Source organism: Lepidothrix coronata, unplaced genomic scaffold (assembly GCF_001604755.1).
Source record: "Lepidothrix coronata isolate B3197 unplaced genomic scaffold, Lepidothrix_coronata-1.0 Scaffold27, whole genome shotgun sequence".
Taxonomy (NCBI): Eukaryota; Metazoa; Chordata; class Aves; order Passeriformes; family Pipridae; genus Lepidothrix; species Lepidothrix coronata.
The window spans coordinates 6543139-6568509 of NW_016690207.1; the positions used below are offsets into that span (position 1 = coordinate 6543139).

Below are 25371 nucleotides of genomic sequence, written 5' to 3' on the forward strand. Positions count from 1 at the left end.
GATATGACACAGGAGAGGTGTGATGTCATATGATGGATGTGATGTCATGGGGGAGATTTGACGTCACAGGGAGATGTGATGTCACAGGGGAGGATGTGATGTCACAGCACAAGCCCCGCCCCCAGAGGTCCAGGGCCACAAAGGTGTTCTGGGGGGTCAGTGACGTCAGAGGGGGAGGTGTGATGTCACAGAGGAGAATGTGATGTCATGGGGAAGATGTGATGTCAGAGTAGAGGACGTGATGTCACATGGATTATATGATATCACAGAAGAGATGTGACATCATATGATGGTTGTGACATCATAGGGAGATGTGATGTCACATGGGAGCTGTGATGACACAGGGATGATGTGATGTCACAGGGATGATATGATGTCATATGATGGTTGTGACATCATGGGGGAGATGTGATGTCACAGGAAGGATGTGATGTCACAGGGAGCTGTGATGTCACAGGGGAGTTGTGATGTCAGAGTGGAGGACGTGATGTCACAGGGATTATATGATATCACAGGAGAGATGCGATGTCATACGATTGATGTGATGTCATAGGGGAGCTGTGATGTCACAGGGAGGATGTGATGTCATTGTGAGGATGTGATGTCACAGGGATGATATGATATCACAGAAGACATGTGATGTCACATGAAGGATGTGTTGTCACAGGGGAGCTTGAGGTCACAGGGATGATGTGATGTCACGGGGAGCACATGACATCACCTCCTTTACCTCCATCCTACCCATGGCTGGAACCCTGCTCCTTCACCTCCATCCTACCCATGGCCATGACCCTGCTCCTTCACCATCCTACCCATGGCTCTAACCCTGCTCCTTCACCTCCACTGGCAGGATGGACCCTCATCCCCTTCCAGCCCTAGGGAAACACACTGGCCAGCAGAGCTGGACTCCCGTTTATCCTTGCCTTTCTCCTTTTTTTGCTCCTTCACACCCCAGAAACTACCAAGGACCCTGTGGTGAGGGTCAGAGCCCAACACCACAAGGGCTGCAGAGGTCAGGGGTGTGTCTGTGCCCCCCCTCACTCACTGCAAATCCCCACGTGTGCACTAAAGGTGTGTGTCAGCATGGCTGGGAGGGAGGGGCAGACTCAGGACATGCCCAAGTGTCCCCACAGAAACATGTCCCAGCTTGCAGAGCAGGCACGAGCTGGGCCCTGAGCCCACCTGCCCCCACAGCCCTGGGACAGCACCCAGGGGGTCCCTCTGTTAATCCAGTCACAGAGTGATTCCCACTCCCAGGGGCTGTGAACCAGCACAGTAAGGGGCTGCATTGATCACATCACTGCAAACAAACTCCATTAAAAATTCCCCCGGAGTTGTGCTGTTTGAAAGCCAAGCAGAAGGACAGGGCTCGTTTTAGAGTGACCCAGTTCCAGCCCAGGTCCAACCCAGCTGTGCCAGGGCAGAGACACCATGGCCTGACCTCACCCCCAGCACTGCCATCCCTGCATCGGGAGCAGGGATGAGAGCTAAGGAGGTCAGGAAGCCTCAGCCAAGCCTTCCAGCCTTTTTCTAATGGCACTGAAGCTGTGGCCTTACCTTCATTTATCACTTGAGGACTAAATTCTGCCCTGTGCTTTAACCACTCTGACCTTGAGCCCCCAGTTCACACCAGGCTGGAACCAGCTCATCAACCCCAGGGATTGCTGTCACACACTTTAAAACTGGGATCAGTAGATAAAGGTGCACAACCTCAGGGTCACAGGGATTAAGGAGAAATTTGCTTCTCTATATGCAGAAATCTCAATGATCGGGGCAGAACCTTCTGTTGGTGCTCAGCTTTCTCCTCAAGCCAACGTGCTGTTTTCAGGACTGCTTGCTGACTCACATGTCCCGATAACACCCCTTCTCCAGCTCCTTATTGTTGGTGTTTATTGCTGTCCTTGTTATGCTTGGACAATGATCACAGTGTCACAGTGTGTTTCAGCTCAGCAGCCAAGCATGACTCCTAAATCCACTCCTCTATGCACAATTCCAAACACAAAACCTTCTCCCTGGTACCAACTCACCATTCCAGGAATGTTCTTCCTATTGAGCCTGTTGATAAAAGCTGGTAAATCCCCTAAAACTGGGGAAATGAATACACCAGAAGCCAGGCTGTTCCAAATTTACATGGAAAATGCACACACAATTCCAAACAGCACCCAGGACTTCAGAGCAGCACCATCATGAGCCACCCAGAACTGCCAGCATGTGTTACATGGGCCCTATATAATTATTTTTTTTCCTTTTTAATGTAGGCCAGGCTTGGTTAGGAAGAATCCTCCAAGGCTGATGAACCCTGTTGTGACAAACTGTTCCATTCCCACACTTTGCTGGTGCCCAGTTTCAAACTAAGGCCAGGGGGTGCCCAATCCTATTTTTGCTCTAAATTAAGAGCTGCACTCCCAGTAACACAGAGCTCCCTCAGCTGTAGACTTGGGTTTTACCTTTGAAATTACTGCTCTGAGGATGTATTTCACTACCTGGTGTACAATGACACACCTTTCCTCCACCTGCACTTTTTTCCTGTAAAGGAAAATCCTTAATCCTTGTTAGAAAATGCCTTTCTTTAAGGAATGAAACCTGAGCAACCAGAGACGTGGCTCTTCTGCACCTGGACGTTCTGCACCTGCACAGGGGGTCTCTGCCCTGAACAGAACTGGGGTGTCCTCCTGCTGCTTCGGAATATTTGACTGAAATAATAATCATATGTGATCATTTTCTGTTCCTAATTTCTTTTGCCAGACAATTTCAAGCCACTAATTTTTTTTTTTATTAAACAAGTGAAAGAGATACATCCTCCACTACTGAGGTGTTCTTCAGCATGCCACGGAGCAGAGAGGTAGATAATGAATGTCTTATCTTTTAAACTCAGCTAATAAGCCCAAGCATTTGAAATCACAGACAAAAAAGGTCCATCTGTGTGCCTGTCACAAATTCAATCCTGAACTTTACCCTGTCCTCCAGAAGTTATTTCAGACAGAAGCACTGGGAAGGCAAAGTAACCCAAAGAATGTTATTAGTACAGCCTGTACCTTCTTCCACTTTCTGGTTTTTGCAAATATAACCACTCCTTCCATCCATAGGCATCAGGCAGCCACTATGTTCTATTGCTGCTTCTGACTCAGTTACATTTATCCTGCAATCAAGTGCTCCTAAAACACACACAAAACCCCCCCCAAATAAACAAAACCCCTTTAAAAAACTAAAAAGGCGTTGGAGAGAAACTAAGATTATAGATGAAAGCAGGCTGGGGGATTAAAAACCCCCAACAGAGCAGCACGTCGTGCAACAGACTGCCATGGAATACCTTAAAATGTGGGATTTGATTCCCAGAGCTGGCAGCAGCCAGGTCTGACATCCAGGTATCTCATGTCACAGAGTGTAGAATCATCAAATCCCAGAATGGTTTGGGTTGGAAGGACCTTAGAGCCCATCCAGTCCCATCCCCTGCCATGGGCAGGGACACCTTCCACTAGCCCAGGTTGCTCCAAGCCCTGTCCAACCTGGCCTTGGACACTCCCAGGGATCCAGGGGCAGCCACAGCTTCTCTGGACAAGTCCCCGGGGTGGCCCCACGTGGTGAATCAACTGTGGTCACCGAGCTTTGGTGGGTGTAGCCACGGTCTGTCATGGCTTGCAAGAAAGATTCCAACTATTCCATTTCCAAGGGTAAAAACACAGTTAGGAATGATGTGATACAGAGCCAAGCAGGTAAGAGAGGACCTGCACTTGCCTTTCCCTCGGCACAGGTTTCCATGAGAACCAACTGATGGAATTTGGTGCTTCCCACCCCAGCTCCAGGATGAAGGAGCACTCCTGTGGCACGAGATCTGCAACCAAACCTGGCAGAGGGAAGTTCACAGCAGCAACATCCCAGGCATGGGCTGATTCCTGAACTGCAAAGCAAGTCCTAAAGGCCACAGGTCTGATCTGCAGGTGATGAATTCACTGCCAGGGAGAGGGGCAGAAAGGGGGGAGCACCGAGAGGGGCAGAGGGAGCCTTGGCTGCTCACTGAGGATTTCTGATGGAAACACACCACAGATCTTGTCCAAGCAGTGGACAACATGCATTTCTACATGTTCATTTAAGGATCCTCCCAAACACACACCACATCCCTGCCCAAACCAAGGAAGCCAAACAAACATTATGGATTTGCCAGTGTATATTCTCCAACCCCACTCGCTTCCAATCTTAATTCCTGGTTTCACATAGACACTTTCTTGCAGATGTAGCAACATCACTGATCCCTATGGGATGGAATCAGAGCTCCAGCACCCCTTCTTTGTGCACAGAGAGGTGATGCTGTAGCCGCTCAGCCTTTGTGAACTTCCCAGCCCCAGGTTTTAAAGGGAGATTTGGGCTATTCATGGCACAACCCTTGATAAATCCATGTGCCAATGCAAGCAGAGATCAGAGCCACGTGCCATCACCCAAGGTTAAAGCTGCCTCAAGGTATTTCTAAGCCACAACTTGTCTCCCACACTAATATAGAGAATTATTCAGGAGACAAGGAGAGGAAAACTAGAGCAGAACAAACTCCCTCTTCCCATGATTCCAAAGCTTTCAGCACAACTGCAGAGTTTTGCTCAAGCCAACTATTATTAGAGTTAAGTCCCATTTTGACAGAGCTTGTGAGAAAGGAAGAAACGTAGTTTAAAAATAACAAACCCCTCAACCTGAATATGTGGAGAGTGAGAAAGCAGCACAGAACATGTGAAAAGGAAGTTGGCCTTATTAATAGCACACAGTGCCTTCAACACCCCTGCACTCGGCCAAGTTTCACCCCTTAACTTCACAGTACTCATCCTATTTTGGTGGATCCAACCTCTCCAAGCCCCAAATACCAGGAATGTTTCCATAACAAACATTAATACAGCTCTTTTTTACCTGCACAAAACACGGGTCTATGCAATTATTTCTGAACCGATGCCTGCAGACTGTTCATGGATCCCTTGTTCCTTTTCTTTTCCAGTTAAAATTCCCCAGGAAACATGGCCAAGACTCACCACAAAATTACCTGACAAAGTGTGAGATGCCTGAAGCTGCTGTTTATGGGTCCAGCTTCTTCCAAAAGCCTCAATGACCACACACAAGGAGGAACTGCACTCCAGGGAACACAGCGATTCATGTGTCTCTTCCCTCTCCCTGTTCCAGGCACTTCCTGTGCTTTCAGGAGGCCGATTTCCAGGGCTGTAATTACACCAGTAGTGCCTCCCAGTGGGGATGTAGGATATGCTGGGATGGAGCAGGGGATGCTCCTCAACTGGCAGAGCTCTGCTGCTTCCCCTGGGATCCCCAGAGCTGCCAAAGGACTCCTCTGTCATGAGCCTGCACCCCATCAAGGGTGGCCTGGTTGGGGTTTTTTTGGGAGATACACTCTGCCAGCTCTGAGTGTGACCTTTTTCAACCTTCCAGCAGACTCAGCTATGCCAGGGAAAACCTGAACGCAAACTTGGTGGGAGCTGGAGACTGAGGCTCCTTCCCTGACACCTCACCTGGGCCTTCCTGGGATTGCAGAGAGGAGCCAAAAGGTCACCAGAGCCACCACGTGCCTCAGCTTGCACCTCGAGGTTACACCAGACAACACCCCTGTGCTCAGCTGAGCCCTGGAAAGCACACGGCTCTTGTTCCTGGAACCACACAGGCTCCACTCCCTGTGGGCTGGGAGGGCTCAAGCAGGGCCTGGACAGGTTAGAAAACTCTCTTTTGACTTCAGCTAAAAAAGAATATATAAATGAAACAGCAGAACCAAACTATATCTTCATCTTCTTCCCAGGTCTCTGCAGATGCCTTTTTGGCTCAGTCCAGCTTCTCTCCTGCTCTTCCCCCAAAGGATGGGTCTCCTGCCCTGCCAAGTTTCTCTGCCTCTGCCACGGCTTCCCCTGGACCCTCCAGACACAGCACCAACCCCAGATCCTGCTCTTCTCCTCCAGACACAGCACCAACCCCCAGATCCTGCTCTTCTCCTCCAGGCTCCCGAAGCCAGGCCTCTGGAAGAAAATGTCAGCCAACTCACTCCCAAGTGGCTGAGAAGCACCCAGGCAGTTCCAGAGCACCCAGAAATGTCACAGGAACAGGGGCTGGCTCAGCTGCAGATCCTGCACCAGCTACAAACATCACCCAAACTCCAGTCTGTGGGCAAGAAACACAACCAGGGGTGCTTAGAAAGCACCAAAGTGGACTTTGGGGCTTACTGCCATTGTCAGAAAACATCTGCACTGTTAAGGGATTAAAGGATTAAGGAGGAAGGAAAAATACATTGACTCCTAATACCTCATGTCCTTAGAAACTTGGTGAAATACTTCAAATTCTTGCTCTTCTCTCACTTAGGAGTTAGCCAAGGTTTATACATTTTATTGAGGTAGACAGGAAAAGCATTTCAGATTTGCCACTGCAGAACTAAATTCAAAAGCAAGTTCCATACAAAAACACATTCTCATTGATAGAGTGCAGAAAAAATACTTGACACTTTTTAACTCTAAAATCTGCTCCAGGTAAATCACTGCTTGTCCCAGTTTGGTGAAGAACTCCCAAAACTGCAACTCCCTGGCACCTGCATCCATAATGCACCTGCAATTCTCTTCAAATGCTAAACTATGAAGCAACCTCAGGAATCCTCAAGTGGATTTTCAGGCACATATCCAGGACGTGCTCTCCTGCAGAGGGGGAATGGAGAAGGCTGTGATTGACTCCTCAGTCCCAGGCAGGACAGATGCTGCTGTTGGGATGCTCCCCCATCTCCAGCCCTTCTTGCCCAGGGCACACAGAGCCTGCCATGCACATTCCTGGCCATCTCTTCCCAGCACACAGGAGCTGGGAGCTGTTCTCCCCAACTCCTACTCTTCCGGCAGGATCACAGATTTTATGGTGCACATTCCATAGAGCACCAGATGAATCCTGGATATAGCAGCACTTCCACAGCTCAGCCCACAGCTCTCATCCCTTTCTATTTCTGCCAAAAAATGGGAAGCAACAAAAGAAGGAGGAAGAATCACTTGAAACAAGGGAGGCAAGAGAAGACTCCAAGGAAATGAAAAACTAAGGAAAATGCTGCTGCAGTTCTGATTTGAACTTCAGATTTAAAGACCTAAAAAGACTAACCAATCTCAGAGTTGTGCAGTAAATCCCCTTCTCCTAAAACCAGGTAATTACTGGAGCAATTCCCAGTATCAGAATTCACTGCACTGAGAGCAAACAATGCAACACAACTATGGAAGGTGAAGTTGCACACTCCTGATGTATCCAAGGCACAAACTACCAGCAAAATAATACTGTCTTTTATAAAGCAAGCATGCAGCACTTATTATGGGAGTGAAATAAAGCCCTAAAGCCTAGTTTAAAAATAAATCCGCCTTTGGTGACTTTAGGAGGTACAATGGAAAGCCAGACGAGGATTTCAGCAGAGGCAGAGCTTTACACATAAACCACAAGAAGATTTGCAGTCAGTTGAAATACAATTAGAAGAGATGCCTGGCACTTAGCAAGCACTTAAATCACTGAACTGCACAAGCACTGGCCTCTTTAATAAACTGAAATGTTATACCAGTTGTTGGATAGCAGGATATGCCTCTCCTAAAATTTCACTTATTTCTTTCCGAGCACTCAAGAGAAACCAAAGTCCAGGTATGATTTAACAAAACAAATACACTGAAATGCCTGTTGACAAACACCTCTCAGTAAGTGAGGAGGAATTTGTTTATGTCCAGGGACATATCTCAGCTCCTCAGTTCCACTGGAACACTTTAATTTTACCTAATGCTACTTTTGAAGAGCTGCAGGGCGTTGTCATGGCAATGCCAACACAACACAGTTGTTTTGTGCTCTCTCTGCATCTGGGCACATTTACACTGCCAGAAAGCTGCAGCATTTAACCACATCTCTCCTCTCTTATTCAAGCAAGTCCTTTCTTCCACAACATGGTCACAGAGGGTTTGGAACCCTCGTTGGATAGATCTCTCTGAGGCCCAAATTGAAAGCCTGGGGAAAGAAGAACACTTTATATTTAGAAATTCAGCAGCTGGAGGGGGAAAAGAAGCTAAATTCTGATACACAGATTAATATCCACGTGGCTACTGGTACACAGGGGTGTTAAGCATCACCCCCAAGATTTGGGCTCTGCTGAAATCACCGGCAGAAAATCTGCCTGTGAGAAGGTGGATGCTCAGAATCAGGTTTCTGCCCAACAGATTTTAATGTAAAAAAATTCATAACACACTATTTCAACTACATCTACCTTCTGTCAGCAAAGCTAGGGAGTTAGTGAGGGGTTACTGCTACAACACATGGGGTTAGACTTGGTTAGGACAGGGATGGTGCATGAGAGGCTCTACCTGAGCTCAGGTGGGGCTGGTTCAGAGCCTGGGTAACATGTGCAGAGCCTGGTTTTACACCATCCATCTCCAGATCTGCACATAGGGCAGGGCAGGGCAAGGGGCAGAGGGACAGACACAAGGCAAGAGCAAGGACACAGTTAAATTAAATATCTCCTGCAGGAGACCAACAATTCAACATGGAGAGACAGCAACTGGAGAAATGCAGAGTTCAGTGCTGGGCACGAAGAGCTGCTGCTTCTCTGGCTTGTTCCAGGCCTGAACTATCCCTACCTGACAATGTCTGTGTGCAAAAAGGAGTGGGAGTGAAGTGACACACTGAGCTCACAGGATGGGCAGCAAACAAAGAGGAGGTGAGCTGAAATGAGCTGAATGAGCCCCCAAATTTGAGCTGAAATGAGATCAGTGAGCCCCAAATCTGAGCTGAAATGAGCTAGGTGAGCCCCCAAATCTGAGCTGAAATGAGGTCAGTGAGCCCCCCCAGAAACTGGAGCTGCTGAGGAGGAAGGTGGATGCCTGAAGAGCTGGGCTTGGAGCTAGCTCAGGTGTGACCACAGTGTATCCAGGCTAATTCCCAATTCCAGTCCCATGGCAGGGGGTGGAACGAGATATCTTTAAGATCCCTCCCAGCTCAGAGAAGTCTGGGATTCTGGGATTGGGTGAACACTCTCAAGAGAGTTTTCACTGTAAAAAGAGTTAAAAAATTATATAAAAAGGATGTCAGTTTAGGGTGGCAAATGCTAGTGGAAGAATCAGTGATTTTAAAAGCACAGCTTGCCCAGGACTGGCCTTTGGAGTGCTTGAGAGACCAAGGACCTCGAGTTTGTTGTCAAGGGCACTTTGTCCCACTCACAAACCCTGTTCCAGTCCTTGCCTCCCTATCCAGAGCTCAGCTCATTTATCTGGGGAAGCCAAGGGCCAAAAAAGAACTTCAGTGTCTAAAAACTTCCTCACGAGCCCAGAAAGGAACTTCCCCCTCCACCAGCAAAGCCTGAACAGGACCCCAGAGCTTCCACACTTCAAAAATACATGGATGTATGAAATCCTGGATGAATTCCTGGGAGCAGAACCACGTTCTCTGGTACACAGGATGTTATAAACAGCAAGGACAGTGCAGAGCACAGCTCAGGGATGGCAGGATGTGGCTCCTGAGCTCTCAGGGGTGCTCTGGGAGCAGCCCCAGCCAAGTTTCTAATCTTTGTGGCAATTCCATGACTCACAAAGGGCCATGGCTGTCAAAAGGAATTAATTTCCCAGGAAAAACAAGCAGAACCACTAATAGGCCTTGTACCTCTGAGCAGAAATATCAGAGCTCTGCTCTGGTGTCGAAATCTTCCTTCTGACAAACAGCTCCGAGGGGAGGGGGGTGAACACTGACCCCTCAGGGTGCATTAAGCAACCAGAAATGTGGCCATGCCTTGTTTTCATGTTAAAAACCTGGGAAAAAAACCCTGCCTGAAAAAAACAGACAGGCTAAAACCCTGCCTAAAAAACAGACAGGCTTAAACTCTGCCTGAAAAAAAGAGACAGGTCTAAACCCTGCCTGTGTTACCTGAATTTAACTGCTACTGATCCTTAGCAGGAATTGCATCTTTGAAGGGCTAATGGACTCAAGAACCTTGACTACAGGAGTGGGAAAAAAATCAGGAAAATCTTTTCTCCATACCTGTGTGACCAAGGGAAACTCCTTGGATCTTACAAGAATTTGCTATTTTGATTCCTCCCAAACTTTGTGGCAGGTTATTTATTTATCACTGGATATGGCCAGTCATAACAATAAGGTTTTACCTTTATTATTAAAAAACTCCACCCCAGTTTAAACATTCCCTGGCTCTTGTTGGTTTGGGAATGTGCAGTGGAAGAAGCCTTCATGTCCATGATGTATCTGACACTCAAATGCTGTTTTCCCTCCCGGATCTCTCTCCCTTTCTGGCCAGAGGCATCTGATAATCTTGGCACACGCTCAGGAAGTTGAGTCCTCACACCAGAAACAAGTTTGCTGCCAAAAAACATTCTTGTCCTGGAGGAAGCATTGGGAATGGGAAGCACATCCCCGTTTCCCACGTTACAGGGGTATCAGCACAGTCTCCATGCAACAGGCTGGAGGTGGGTATGCGCTTGGGCAAAAAATATATATGCACATGAATATTATATATGTTACAATATATCTATGTACAGATTTGCATATCCAGTTTTAAGACTCATTTATGGAATCCAAACACCATCCCAGGGGGAGGTGATTTGTGGAAATGAGGCCTTTACTGCAAAAACTGATAAATCTCCAGAAACAGCCCCGGGTTTTACTGACACCAGGCTTTGCTGGGAGGTTCAGAGCAGCACCAGCAGGATCTAAAAAGGACCATGGCAACGTAAAGCAGGACTCTGGATAAATAATCCACTTAATAGTTCACTTGGGGCATTGAGAGATGCTGAGCACAAACAGCATTCCCTGATCTTCAAAAAGAAAAAGGAATCTTGGCTTCTGAAAACTGCCAAGTCTAACAAACACTGAAAGCCACGTTTAAATCTACTCCATCACCCATTTTTACCTTCTCTTTCTTTCACACTGATATTCATATTTAGTTGCCTGGCACTTAAATTCTTTCTTTTTAATCTTTTCAATCTTTTTATGGATTCAAAATGATTCTCTGACCTCCAGAAAAGAGTTAAAATCAGCTTTGCTGTTTCCCTGCTGTATTATTTTAAGTCCAAAGAGCCTTTAAAAAGCTTAGAATAAAGGGTTGTTTGGGTTTCCCTAATATCCTTCAGGGCATCAGTGCTACTGACCTGAATGTACAGAAGAAAAAGAAAGGGGAAGAAAAGGAGACACAGAGAAACAGGGAAAGAATGAAAGAGGGAAAAAGGAATCAATGAAAACGTACAAGGGGGGAAGTAGCTCCAGGATGCTGGACGGGCTCCATGGGCTGGGGAGACTGGGAAGGGATCATTAAACACAGGGAAAAACCAAACAAAAAACAGTTGGTTAAAACACACCCCCAGTAAAAATGGGCTCATTTCATACAAAGCTCAGCTGGGTTATACACAATACAATCAGGGACCCAATCCTTCAAGTTGGTTGGGGTTTTATTCCCTAAACTCTTTGGGAATTCATTAGGATCCAGGAATTCCCACCCAGCATGTCCCAGCTTGAAAAAACCCAAACATTTTGCACGTTTGATCTCTCAGCACAAGGCCCATCCCTGCCCAGGCTTTACTATATATTGAATTTTCCTCCACTTCTAATGGTGCTCAAGCAAACAGCTGCTTTTTCTTGCTCTTCATCCAATGCAAAAAGAGGAATAATCGCCTCAGAATTTTTCTCTGAGATACCTGAAATTATCTTGAGACATCTCAGAATTTTTCTGAGAATAATTTGCTGTCAGCAAAAGGTGTTTCTCCTGAAAATCAGGAATTGCAGAGAAGGCAGATTTAGCTCTGCCTCACCCCCAAGCGCTAATTTGGTTTTTTGGATGGAAGAGAGAAAGTCCAGGAAAGGTGTGGATGTGGCACTGGGGGCCATGGTCAGGGGGGTTAATGGCTGGACTGGATCATCTCAGAGGGCTTTTCCAACCTCAGGGATTCCATGAACCCATGATTCCCAGTGAACCCTGGGATTCCATGGGCAGGTTGGCCTTGACCTGCTGAAATCTCCATTGGCTCAGTCCTGGGGGCTTTTCTTGGAAAACCCTGGGGGCTTCCACAACTTTGGGTAATCCCTGCAGCACCTTCCAAAGGCACAGAGAAGCCTCCTAAGGAAGAATCTCCACACTCCGACTGCTGGCCTCTCCTCCCAAATCCCTGTCCATGCTATCCAGGAAAGGTGTGTCCAGGTAGGATTGAACAAAACAGAGACACTGAAACACCCCTTGTCAAACACCTCTCAGTGAGGAGGAGGAATCTGTTTGAGCTCCAGCCCTGCAGGAGCACAGGGACCAGGATTCCTGCAGGATCGGTGCTGAGCTCTGCCAGGGACCAGGATTCCTGCAGGATCGGTGCTGAGCTCTGCCAGGGACCAGGATTCCTGCAGGATCGGTGCTGAGCTCTGGCAGCTCTGGAAGCACAGTCTGTGTCTCCTGCTGGCAGCCCTGAGCTCATTCCCTGTTTCCCTGCTGGCCATGGATGCCTGTCCTGGCTCAATAAATTTGCACTCGATTCAGCTTTAATGATACAGTTGCATGAACACCAAACAACTGGTTTGTTTACATCAGATTAACGAGGCTGGTACTAATTATGTCCATTTAACTTCCCATATTTTCCTTATAAAAGCACTAATTAAGCCATGATGCTCTCATTGGTGTCAAATGGCTGTTCAACCCAGCCAGAATTTAAGTTTTATTTGCACCTTCTTCTTCTTCCTGATTTTTATTAAAATAAAAACCCAATCACAATGGTTTTTATCCTGGTTTTTTATCCTGGTTGTTAATCCACAGCCAGGCTCTGAGGAGCCTATTTTGATTCCAACAGCTCTAACACAGTGAATGTACCTCAATTTGCATTTTTGCAGTTAAAATGAATTCATTCAGCACTGCCCAGAGTCTGCAGCAGGTCAGGACAGAGCCCGTTGCTGAGCCAGACCTAAATTTCAGTCCTCCTGAAGTTCAGTGGATTATTTGTGCTGGGTGTGCTGACCTGGATAAATCTGTTATTGATGTTTTTAAAAAGAAAATTAGTCATTTATAGCACCTTGTAATACTGACAGGTCCCCTTTACTGTGTCCTTGGTCCTGCATTGTAGGAGTGTCTTTACCTGTTAAACCTAAATTAAATGAGAGGATGAGACAGGAATCTGTAAACTCCTCCATAAAGTTGGCAGAGCTGCTGGGTTATTCATTCTTTGTCCTAAAGGAGACTGAGGAACTGGTGAGAAGGACCCCTGAAGCTTTAAAAATGCTGATATTTTTGGGGTGGGGGGCGAAAAAAGTGAAATATTACCTCCTTCTCCCTCATTTCTTCCCTTCAGCTCTGAGAGTCCCAGTGCAAAGCACAGCTTTATTCTGGGTTTCCCCACTGAAATCAGCTGCTCCCCAGCAAGAACTGTGTCCAGAACCTCCCCCAAACGACCCCCCCAAGGCCCCTGCAGGGAAGTTTGGTCCCAGCAAGATGCTGCTTGTTAGGACAAGACAGGAAACAAAGTGATGTGTGAGGGGAGGGTGAGATGGGGGTTAAATACTGTTAAACTACGACTATCCAGAATTATGAGAGAGGACAGACTGGGACAGAGAGCTGGAGTGCTGCCTGTGCCAAGAGGATGAGTAGGGACAATGTGAACACACAGACAGAAACACACTTTTCCCAAAAATAAGACCAACCAGAGATGGACAGTAGGGAATGGGAAGAGTCAACACAGCCAGAACCTCCAGGCAATGCCCAAACATTCACTTAGAAGGAACAAACAGAGCAGCAATTCCCATTTTTCCTTCTGAGCAGCACAATGAATATTTTAAAGATTCATTTCTCACCAAATATCTAAAATTCAAATGCAACCTTTATCCTGGATCTTTAAAGATCTTCCTAAACATGAGCTGACTCCATCTATTGTGGCACTGAAAGTCAGCTAAATTGACAGTATCAGCTAGGACATATTAGCTATGGATCCAGTACAACAATTTAGGCTGAGAAATTATCATTACAGTATTGTATCTGAGTAAAAATAGTGGAAGAATTCAGAAAAAAGGAAAGTGCTCAATAAATGTGGGGTTTGATGAGCCCACAGAACCTTACTGGATCTTTACAGGGGTTTTTACATAAATAGAAAGAATCAGGAAGGCAGTTTGCATCCCGACTGGAAAAAAAGCATTTTCTTACAGGACTGAACATGAACAAAACAAGGGCACAGGCTCAGCCCAATACTGGGGGGCAAATACCACTCAACAGGTACCTTCCAGCACCTCCTGAATCCAAACTTCATTGTTAAATATATTTGATAGTTGACTCAAAGCAAAACAATATTCTTTCTTATTATTTTGACTGTTCAGAATTGAATAATGTTTTCCTGCATGGTCCATTTTCTCTCCCTTGTCTTAGCCCTGGCTGTACCACCACTGGTGCAAGCACATCCTTCCACAGGCAGTGAAAACAGTGTTTAAAAGCAGAGTCTGCCCTCAATCCCAACCCTCCTCTCCCATTCCCTGTGTTCCATTCCCATCTGAACTGCATTAGAGCCCACTGCAATATTTCATGGCTCTATTAAAATGCTGTCCCCACCACTTGTGCACATCAAACCCTCTAATTAGAAATAATAATAGAAACCCAGGGCAGGAAGTTCTTTGCTTTCCATCTGCTTTTCATCAGGTTCCTCAGCCCAGCCAGATCCAGGGACAGTCAACCAGCATGTGCTTGGAAATTCCTTAGTGGCAAAGAGCTTCACTCTGCAGACACAGTGTCCTGGATGCTCTGCACATCATATTTGGATTAAAGAAAATAGAGTTGGCTTGTTATAAGTAGGGCTTATCAAGGCCAGATCTAAAACTTCCCATTAATTCAAGATGAAATAACCCTGCTAATGTCAAGTGAGGACAACAGCTCCAAGTGAGACTTTTAGGGAAGTCTCTGATCCCTGGGAGAAGTCAATCTGGTATTTTAAACAGAGGTAAAGAGGGGAAATAACTGATGTGGATATTTAAGTGTATGAGAAACCCCCTGTGTGTTTAAGCCATGGATTAGAACACACAAAATGCATGGAATATGGGTGAGGGAAGTGCATTATCCCATGAATATTGGATATTATTATGCCATGGATATTGGAATGGCAATGCCGTTCTGGCAAGGCTCTGGAGGATGCCCTTGGGAAGATCCACTTTCCCATTTGGCAGCAGTGCTCCTGAAGCCACCCAGGGTGCTCCAGCACCTCATTCCTGCCCCATGTCACCTTCCTGGGCTGTGCTGGCACACAACGACCCAGGAGCTGGAGCTCCTTCCTCCCCTCCATCCTCTCACCCTCCTGGATTTCACAAGCACTTTCCCTCCGGGCAGAGAATTCCTTGAGTCCTCCAGCACCACATCCAACGAGCCTTAACCATGGGAACCTCCTCCCTGACTCCTTCTTGCTCCCACCAACTTCTGCAGCATTCCAGGAAGAGTCTCCAGACTCCTCCTCCCCCACCCAAGAGCTATTAATTCCCAGGAGGAAAAGCCAGAACACACAATGCACCAAAAAGATCCTACCAGGAATCTGTGTGCAGAGCAGGGGCAGGCCAGGATCACAGAAGGAGCTGCACCATCACTCCAGCATTCCTCACGTCTGGAAGCTCATTAGTGCTCTCCTGAGGAGCCTTTAATTGCACCCCCAGAGAGCCCCAGGGCAGGGCAGCAGGGCAGTCTCAGACTGGGCAGCATCTCCCAGCTCAGGACTTTGAACAGGACCTGGGCTCTTGGTGACAACTTGACACTAAACGTCTCCCAGGCTGAGGGAGGAGATCCACCCCAGGGGTTGTCAGAGTCAAAGGGGATCTGTTCATGTGCAGCTCCATCATCTCCCAGCAGGGCAGAGCAGACACTGCTCCCCAGCACCTCCAGCTAATCCACTGCCTGAGCCAGGTTTAAAAATAAACTCTTGCTCACGGTTGGATCCACTGGCCTGGCCTGAGGTTATTTTACATTTAAAGTTGCCCCTGCCTGCTCTAGGGTTGGGCAGTTGCCCTGCCTAAAGTTGCCCTGCCTGGAGGGCAGATCCTGGATCCAGGGAATGCCCACCTGCTGCAGCCAGGGATCTCTATGCCATTGACTGCAGCAAATGCACCTGCACATTCCCAGGAATACACAGGCTGGAGGTGCCAGTGGCTGGGAACACCACTCCCCTGAACTGCCAGCTCTCCAGAGCACACACAGAGCACTCACAGCTCAGGACCACAACTTTCCACCACTGGACCCAAACTCCCAAGCTTTGATCTGACAAAATGCATTTATTTCCCTTAGAAAAAGTCACACTTCTGAATTGCATCTATTTGTCTTAAAGTATCAAGTCAGCAATCTTCTAAGATAAGGAACACCACTGAAATAGAGAGGAGGAATGAAAAGAACACTAGTTCAACACCAACTCAACTTGCCAGCTGAATAACATTTTAAGAAAGATCTGCAAATTCAAACTGCTTCTCTTGATACAAAAGAGATACAAAAATATCTTTATCTATAGTAATATATAGATTTAGAAATTTCGGAATTAAACAAAAGCTTCATCTCCAGTAATTTCTGCAGAGATCTCAGGCCAGCACAACTAAGTGTGATCCCTTCCAGTGCATACTGGAAGCATGGGAAGGTTGACAGTAAAATCAGATCCAAAATCTCATTCTCTATTTATTATTCCTTTCCTCAGCAGAGCTTGGGATTAACTTGCCTGTATTTCACACAGAACTGTCCAGAAGGCAGGAAGAAGTAGATGGAGCCACACACCCAGAGCACAGCAATCAGCATTCCAAGTTCTGTTATATCCAACTTTCTCCATCAATCCTCAAACACAAAGAACCTTCCAGTACCAAATTAATCTATTCCATCTCAGTCAGCAAAAACATTCTGTTCCTGTATGTTCTGAACAAAAAAACCCTTGATATGCAACACTCTGCACACCAGAACTGAAATCCCAATTACAGATTGCTCAAAGTATCTTAAATTCTTTACAAGTTTAAAATCTCTCAAGTCAGGCAGGAGAGGGACGTTGATGTGAGTTTACACAACAAGGGAAAGACATTTAACAGTGGGAGAGGAAATGTGGGTGACCAACACAGAGGGCACATGGCACATGTGGAGGGTGATCAGCACCCATGATAATGTACAGGAGATATTGGACACAGAACAGCACACAGACAGCTCCATTTCAGGTCCCTGCAGCCAAAAAGGAGATTTCCATACCTGGTTTGGGCACCGAGTTGGTCACGGACTGAGGAACTTTGTCGTTAATGAGTTCAACACACTCACTGGGGAAAAATCCAACCTGTGGGGAAACACAAGGAGGCAGAACATTGGGTGTATGATCTGAACTGTTCAACCAGCAACTGCTAATTCAATATGTCCCCTGAACTCCCCTGGCCTGATGCCCCATAACATCATCCATCATCAAATGACCAGCATGAGAGAAATAACTTCTCAAATTAGTTATCACAGCTATTTAGTGTTTATCAAAAAAAGCCAAAAGTTCTACAAACCAAATCATTAGTCCTGTAAAATATGATTTTATAAGTTTGGTTTCTGAGCTTGTACACAGGACAGAGATATTCAACTTGCGACAAGTGTCTACACCCCCTTAGATCTCGAGTGGAACTCAGAGACAGAAAGGCTTTAGCTGGGTTTGCTGGAGGTCTCTGACAGAAATTTAATGAGAGAACAAGATGTGTCAGCTCTCAGCATCACCTCAGTTATCTCTACTCAAACCTCACTGACACCTGACCTTTTTCACTGCCAAAACACAACACTCAAAAGCACTTTAACATTTTATCCCCTTAGAAAACTGAAATCAAATATGGACCAATGTATTTGCATGGTGTGGTCCCAATACAGAAAAAAGGTGCTTTCTTATTTGCTAAGTCAGGAGAAGGCACTCTGCAGACACAAAGCTCTGCTGTGTCCTTGCCTCACTGCCTGACCTGCTCAGTGTGGGTAACAAGGGAAGTGTTTAAATGGAGCACGTTTAAAAACCTGCTAAAGAAGTTCAGTGAGGGTTTAGTGCAATTGAATTCAATTCAGTCCTAGAACTGAGAACAAGTTTAATAAAATATACATGGAGTGAAATGAGTTCCATGTTTGTAGGTCCAGTGATCTGAGTGGAAATAAAATATTTAGAGGAGAGTAGGATGCAGCAAAGGAATCTCTACCACAAGCCAGGACTCCTGGTGTGCTCTTGGATCTGCTTTGGATCATGGACAGTGCAACTCTTGTGCCTCAGTTTCCCCCAGCAAAGGAGAAGGGAGAACAGTGCTACCCATCCATATCCATTACTGGCAACGGGGAAAACAGCTCCAACACCCCCCTGCAAGCTGCTGAACCCTCTGAACTAGCTGTGGATCTGCTCAGCAAGCTGTAACACACACAATATTCTAGTGTTGTCCTTAGGAAACATCTGAAGATGCTTCAAAAGCCAGGCCCCACCCTGGGGAAAAAAATCTGCCAACTTTTGAGTGCAGCTTCTCCTGTGACAGGAGGAACCTGAGTGCCCAGGGCACAGCAAGGTCCTGGCACCGACTCACTGGAAATGTGAATTTGCAGAGTTCCTGCCCTGTCCTTTAACAAACAGCTCATGTCCTACCCTCGAGTATAAGAACTGCTTTTTGGGAAAAAGATATGGAAATCCCAGGGTGGGATTCCTGAGGAGTCCTGTGCAGGGCCAGGAGTTGGATCCAATGATCCTGATGGTCCCTTCCAACTCAGTATATTCCACCTTCTGTGATTTCTCCCTGAATCCCCTCTAAGGCAAAATGCTGCAGAATGTCTCTAAACCAGAGCAGGGTGAAAGGGTATGGGAAGGATCCTGGTGTTGGAATGGGATGTGCCTGCAGACATTCCCAGGCCACCCCTGGCTCGCTGTATCTGGGGAGCAGTGGCATTATCTCCCTTTCTCTGGTTAAGGATCCAGACTGAGCTGTCACCACAGAGGAGTTTTCCACTTCTCAGCATTTCCAGTTCACAGCATTTTCCTTCTTACTCCCATCCCAGGTGAAAGTCAGACCAGAGCTTTGGAAACTTTTACCCTTGGTTTCATATTTCCAGACCTTTTTCCCTGTCACACCCCACCTCCTCCCCCAGGACAGCTCCTGTGTTGTGGCACAGAACTCCAGCACCACCCCCTTCCCCAGACACCTCATCCAAGGCAGGGGCAGGATTTCCTGGCCCGTGTCAGGCACGTGATGGGGCAGCTGGAAGCACCAAGTCACTGCAGGCAGCCACAGTTTGGTCCAAAGCCACAGGAACACGTGGCAAAGAGCCAGTGGATGGGCCTGGATTCTGCCAGTCATGTACCCACATCCATGAAATCCACTGGAGGCACAAGGCAGTCAGCACCAGGCCTGGCACACAGTTCCTCCTCTATTTATTCATCTTACACAACTCCTTTTTGTCTCTGAGGAAAAAAAATTCATCTCCTTCTTACACCAAGTTGATTTTCCCCCAAAAACCTCCCAGCAATTCAGTGGCAGTGTCATGTGTGGGGTGTCCTGGTAAACATTCCAGACTGGAACTATTCCAGATTCCCTAAGGGAAGCAACAGTTAATAGTACCAGCAAGTAACTGCTCTTCCCACACCCCCAAATCCAGCAGGGCAGGGTTTTAACCAAGTACAGGACACACTATCATCCATGACACTTGGAATGTGCTTGTTGGGAAGACTCTGGGAGCTCAGGAACAGCACCTGGAACAGCAGCACTGGGCCAGCAGATCTCCCTGCCCTCAGCTGTGGCTCCTGGGATTGACACTGGCCTGGGCATCACATTTCTGCCCAAGTGACTCTCAGAGCCCATCTCACACCCTACACAAGGTGTGGCTGCACCCACTCCCTCAGCTGGGTGTGCCAGCTTTGCCAGGAGATGGTATTCTGGAATTATATGCCATAGTGCTGATTTTTGGGCAGTTTATAGGTAGCAATAGGACAACTAGCACAAGAAAATCAGCATAAACCCCAGCATGGCATCCAGGGGCCCTTCCTCAGGCAGCTCAGGGTCTCTGCTGTGCTGGGAGCTGTTGAGGAACAGGCTGAGTGGGATAGACGCAGAAGTGCTGGGATTTAAACAAAATATTCAGGGCTTTAAATCACAGAATCATAAAATGGTTTTGTTAGAAGGGACCTTAAAGCTCCTCCAGTGCCACCCCCTGCCATGGGCAGGGACACCTTCCACTAGCCCAGGTGGCTCCAAGCCCTGTCCAACCTGGCCTTGGACACTTCCAGGGATGGGGCAGCCACAGCTTCTCCCTATGCCAGGGCCTCCCCACTCTTACAGGGAAGGATTTCTTCTGAATATCTAAGCTAAATTTCCCCTCTATCAGTTTGAACCCATCCTCCCTCATCCTGTCACCACAGTTCCTGGAAAACATTCCCTCTCCAGCTCCCCAGGAGCCACTGAGACACTTGGAAGGTGCTCTGAGTTCTCCACACAACCTTTTCTTCTCCAGGCTGAACATCCCCAACTTCAATCCTGAGAGTGGACATTTCCCATGCAATGTTGGACATTTCCGATGCAAGAGATGCAGGAGACAATTTTTAAATTAGGAAAAATATACACAACCAGGGAAAGTGTCAGCCCACCACAGAAACGATCATCTGGGAGGCTCCACAGCTGAAGGGATGAACTTTCTTTCCATTTCCAATGCTCTGAGAACTTTTATAATTGCCCACAATGTCTGTGCCTGGGATACGTAAAGAAACCTGAAGCACTGGGCCCCCAACCTTCCATTAATCATCTAAGTGTGGATGTGAATCCAACCCCAGACCCCACACTGTAATCAAAACTCATTTCCTTTGACTGTTAACATTATATTCCTCCTGTTTCTGAATGGACTATCCAATACACTGACCAGGAATTCAGAAATGAAAGACCCTGCATGGTTATGTCACTGCTTCTAGATAGCTCAGAACCCAAATCAAACATTATACCTGCTCTCAATGTAGCACTTTTGCCATGTCCACACTAATAATGACAATGGATTTTTAGGATAAAGAATTTTCACGTGTTAGTGTTGACAATCTCCCTGGTGTTTCCTCACTGCTCACAGTCCAATGAATTACATTTTCTGACTTATTTATTCTAACTTTTATCTCAAGATCCCCCAGAGATCATCACCAGGGTCACAACCCACAGCTTGTGCCTCATTCCCACCCAATTAAAAGATGCTTTTCCTCCCATGGAAAGTTTTCCATGATTTTGTATAAATAAATGAGTTTAGTCCAAGAGTTAATCTCAACAGATGTAGCAAGGCACTACTAGAGCTTGAGCCAGGATTAAAGGATTTGGCAACGTCCGAAAATTAATAGCCAGGGGAGTATAAATTTAGATAAATACAAGGTCATCTAAAGGTTAAAAGAACACCTTAACCAGAGGGGGAAGGCACAGGCTGGGGGTGCAAACAGTTCTGCAATTGCTACTACAGATTTATTTTTCACTTTCATGCCAGTGGCTGCTAAAACTGGAAGTAACACAAGGCTTTAAGGGGAAAAGCCAGGAATAATTTCCAGTATAACAATAATTTAACAGTAATAATTTTCAGCGTATGAGGAGGGAATTTAAGTAAGTGAGAAAGCAGCAGCAATATAAATGGCAAATCAAACATTGTTTGAGACATTTTGGTTGTGGGGTTTTTTTTTGTTTTGACAAAAAGTAAAGTGTGGTTTAAATTTCAGTCAGTGATGACTTTTAAATCTGATGAAAGTCAAGCAAAACCTAATAGGGTTAGGTTTTATCCTTAACTTTTTATTAGCTGTTTGGCCTTCCTGAGCAGAATCTTCACTGCTTTGTTTGCCAAGTGACTTCCCAGAGAGCAGGACAAACTCCCCTTGTTCCCAAAGCAGCCCCTGCCAAGGTTCTCCCGCTTCAGGGACAGCAGTTACAGGAGGAATGGGACTGTTGGTCCTCTCACCCTGAGCCCTTGTTAAAGAGAGATGAACACCTTGGCCAAAAAACTCTTCCAAATTCTTTCTTTTAAAACCAAATAAAATCTGTGTGGGGTGAGAGCTGCCAATGATCCATTCCTGCCTGGTGTGCAACCTGCACTTGGGGAAACTGGTGCTGGAGAGGGACTTGGGACAAGGCCTGGAGTGGCAGGACAAGGGGGAATGGCTTCCCACTGCCAGAGGGAAGGGTTAGATGGGAAGAAGAAACCTTTCCCTGGGAGGGTGGTGAGGCCCTGGCACAGGTTGCCCAGAGAAGCTGTGGCTGCCCCATCCCTGGGAGTGTCCAAGGCCAGGTTGGACAGGGCTTGGGCTGGTGGGAGGGCATCAGAACTAGACAATCTTTAGGTCCCTTCCAAGTCAAGCATTCTGGATTCTGTGGAAGCAGGGCCCTGCAGCCCCACAGCCTCTCCAGCTCCTGTAATCCTGATTAAAAGCAGCCCAGTCCTCCTCGGGTTGCACACACTGGTTTTGTCACCTCGCAGGTTGCTGTGGGGCAGCTCTGCCCCTCATGAAACCATTCCCAAAAACCAGAATGACTCAGAACATCCACAAGCAGTTGTGCATCAAACAAGGGCCTGTCCCTAATGATTCAGCTGACATGGAGTCACTGATGGAAAAGACAAAGCAAGAAGCAAAGGCAGAGGAGAACAAAGAAGGCTGGAAGGCTGTTAATGTGGAGGTGGCTGTAATTTAGGGAACAATCTTACAAAGAAAGCAGTGACTCACACTCAGAGCATCTGAAGAGAAAAAAGGCTTGCGGAAAAATGTCTTAAAAATCATTTTGCTTTAACCAGAGAAGATGATATGAAGCCTCGTGGGTTGTTTTGCACAGGATTAAGTGTTGCAGTGCAGTCGTGAGCTCAGGTAGGGGAGAAAGGCACTGTACCATGGAAATCTATGGACAACAGGAATGGTGAGTCATTCCCGAGGGACAGCTGTGCCTGGCAGGAACACACTGACCCCCACAGGGATCCACTGCAGCTCACACAGGCTGTCACACCTGCCTTCCACTGACCTGCCTTCAGCCCATCTCCACAGCCCTCCGTTATCCCAAAGGATGGGGATGGGCAGGACATCCCCTGCCCAGGACTGACTGTCCTCCTGCCCGAGCAGGCACGACCCACAGCTGCTCCAAATGCACAAAACCAGGGGAGTCCTTTCAAGTCAAGATGTGATTTTTCCCCCGTTCAGTGAAACAGGGGATTTTTTATCCTCTTCTTGCTCTCCTCCTATCAAGACATGATTGATGATGGAAGCTGTGGTGGGTTTGATAAAACACTGCTCCTTCCCTAGCACAGAGCAAAAACCTGAGAAATAACATGAACAAATTGTCCAAATATTTGGTGTTAGGACTTTGTCCTTTTATCTGCCCTCAGAATCACAATTATCTGGCAAGACAGGCTCTGGTGATTTATTTGATTAATTCAAATGACTGGCTCAACAGATTGCTATCACTTTTACAGTGTTCCTAAACAGGAACAGAACTGTCTGCCTATCATAAAGTACTTACACCAAGTACTATAACAACATTCTTCCCCTCCACACTCTTCATCCAGGGCACTTCGGCACTGCTACATCTCTAGGGCTGGTGTAGCAACACCAGATATGAATTTCCTTTCTCTGAACTCTCTTCTCACTGTTAGCATGGTCAAAGAGCTCCATTAGCTCAAGAAATGTACCTTTTATGGACACTCACATCTTATGGGCCTTAAACATGACAGAGGTTAAAACCCCTCTGTGTCTTTGTACGGGGTCAGAATCTGCATCTCTGGAGAGCTGATGGTGCTTCCTGGCCAGGAAAAGCTGGGAAGTGCATTTCAGAGGAATGGCCAAACCCTGGCAGTTCCCAGGGAAGATGTCCCTGTGCAGAGGAGCTCCCTGTGTGTGAAGGGATGGCTTTAATCAGCACTCACTGAGCGGCTCTGCACCAACAGGAGCAGGAACATGACAATGGGCTGTTCCCCCACCAGCAACTCCTTCCAACACAACTCCACTGTCTGCATTTGGGAAACATCCCGAGAGCCACAAACCCAGAGCTGCATCTGCACAGAGTGTGAGGCTCAGGGTGACCTGATCCCACTGGCACAGACTTCTACTTGGAATTAAGGACACGAGATTATTACACCCCTAATTTTCTGTTAAGCCAGAATATGGTGCTCTATTTCTGCAGCTGTTCAGGTCTGTGGTGTGAGGAGCCTGACTGTGCACGGACACAGAAACCCCTTTCCACAGTCTCATCAATGTGTTTTTGTGCTGGAAAGCACAATGGGATGTGAGCTGGGAGGTACAAGGCAGTGACACACTGCAGAAGAGCTGCCTTGCTTTTTGTGTCTTTAATCACCAGTGATACTCTTCAGACCTAGTCCCAGTTTCAGCCAGGCTGACAGCAGGCAGGGAGCTCACACCGAATAATGGAATTATCATCAACCCTGGTAATCCATCAGTGTGTGCAGAGTGTCCACACTCATGCCCAGATCACAAAGTAGCTTTATTTTGCTTTACTGATTCACTTGGAAGTTAAATGTGGCATGGCCTGATCATTGAAGCAGTACTAAAGCACTTAACTAATATTTGGGAGTTGGAACTGCTGATCTCCAAGGGCCCTTCCAACCCAAGCCATTCTATGATTCTATTTAATAGTACAGCAAATAAAGCTTTAAGGCTTCTAAAATTAGAACAAAAGTCCAGCAAAGCCATAACACAGTTCAAAACCAGAAGTTTGTTCAAGCAATATCAATGTGTTAACTCCAGAGACAAATCTAATTTCAGAGCAGGTATCACATGTCCATGCTCTTCTGATTGTACAAATGACATGTTATCTGAACTCCCACATCTGATCCAAAGCCAACAAAAGCTCTGGCTGGGCAGGCAGCAATGTGATCATTTAACTGCCACTGCATCCAGCTGGGATTTGTAGTGTTTGGAGATCCAACTGCTTCCTGACAGCTGGGCCACAGGCTGGACCTGGCACAGAAAGGTCTGCCAGGGAAAAGCTGAGGAACCTGGAGAAGACTTTCCATGCCAAAATACACAAGTGTCTGGTCAATTCTGACCCTCTCCAGAGCAAACTCATAATTCCACCCCCTCACAGACAGCAGCTGCTGGATGAAAATCCCTCTGCCTGAAAGGAGCTGAAACACGAGACATGGCAGGAGTCACACCCCCCAACCTGCAGCAGCTTTGGGCTTTGCTTTAACAGAGACTTTTTTATCTTTTACATTTCCCAATAAGAAAATCCAAGCTAGGGAATAAAACTCTTTGGAAGGACAGAGCCATTTGGACACAGAAGTTTTGGTACCTAATTCCCAGGTATGTTTAGGACCTTTTGAAAATTCAGTGTAAATCTCTCTGCTGGAAGTTTTACAGAGCCCAGCAATCTTTAAACCACCCAGCAAACACAGGCATGAGAGCACAGCTTGGATGGGTGGCTTGTCCAAGGCAGTGGCACTGTTTT

At 46.8% G+C, this 25371-nt stretch overlaps 1 protein-coding gene across 2 annotated transcripts in view; it reads right to left on the minus strand.

Moving 5' to 3' along the window:
• ARHGAP32 (Rho GTPase activating protein 32) overlaps positions 1 to 25371 on the minus strand; it is a 77741-nt gene that overhangs the window by 47689 nt on the left and 4681 nt on the right. Inside the window, exon 4 of one of the 2 annotated variants that reach the window (XM_017809833.1) lies at positions 17177 to 17258. In XM_017809833.1, the coding sequence (XP_017665322.1) occupies positions 17177 to 17258 (82 nt within the window). Of the gene's footprint in view, positions 1 to 5020; positions 5083 to 17176; positions 17259 to 25371 lie in introns of those variants that run through there. The other variant, XM_017809836.1, reaches the window with a different exon arrangement.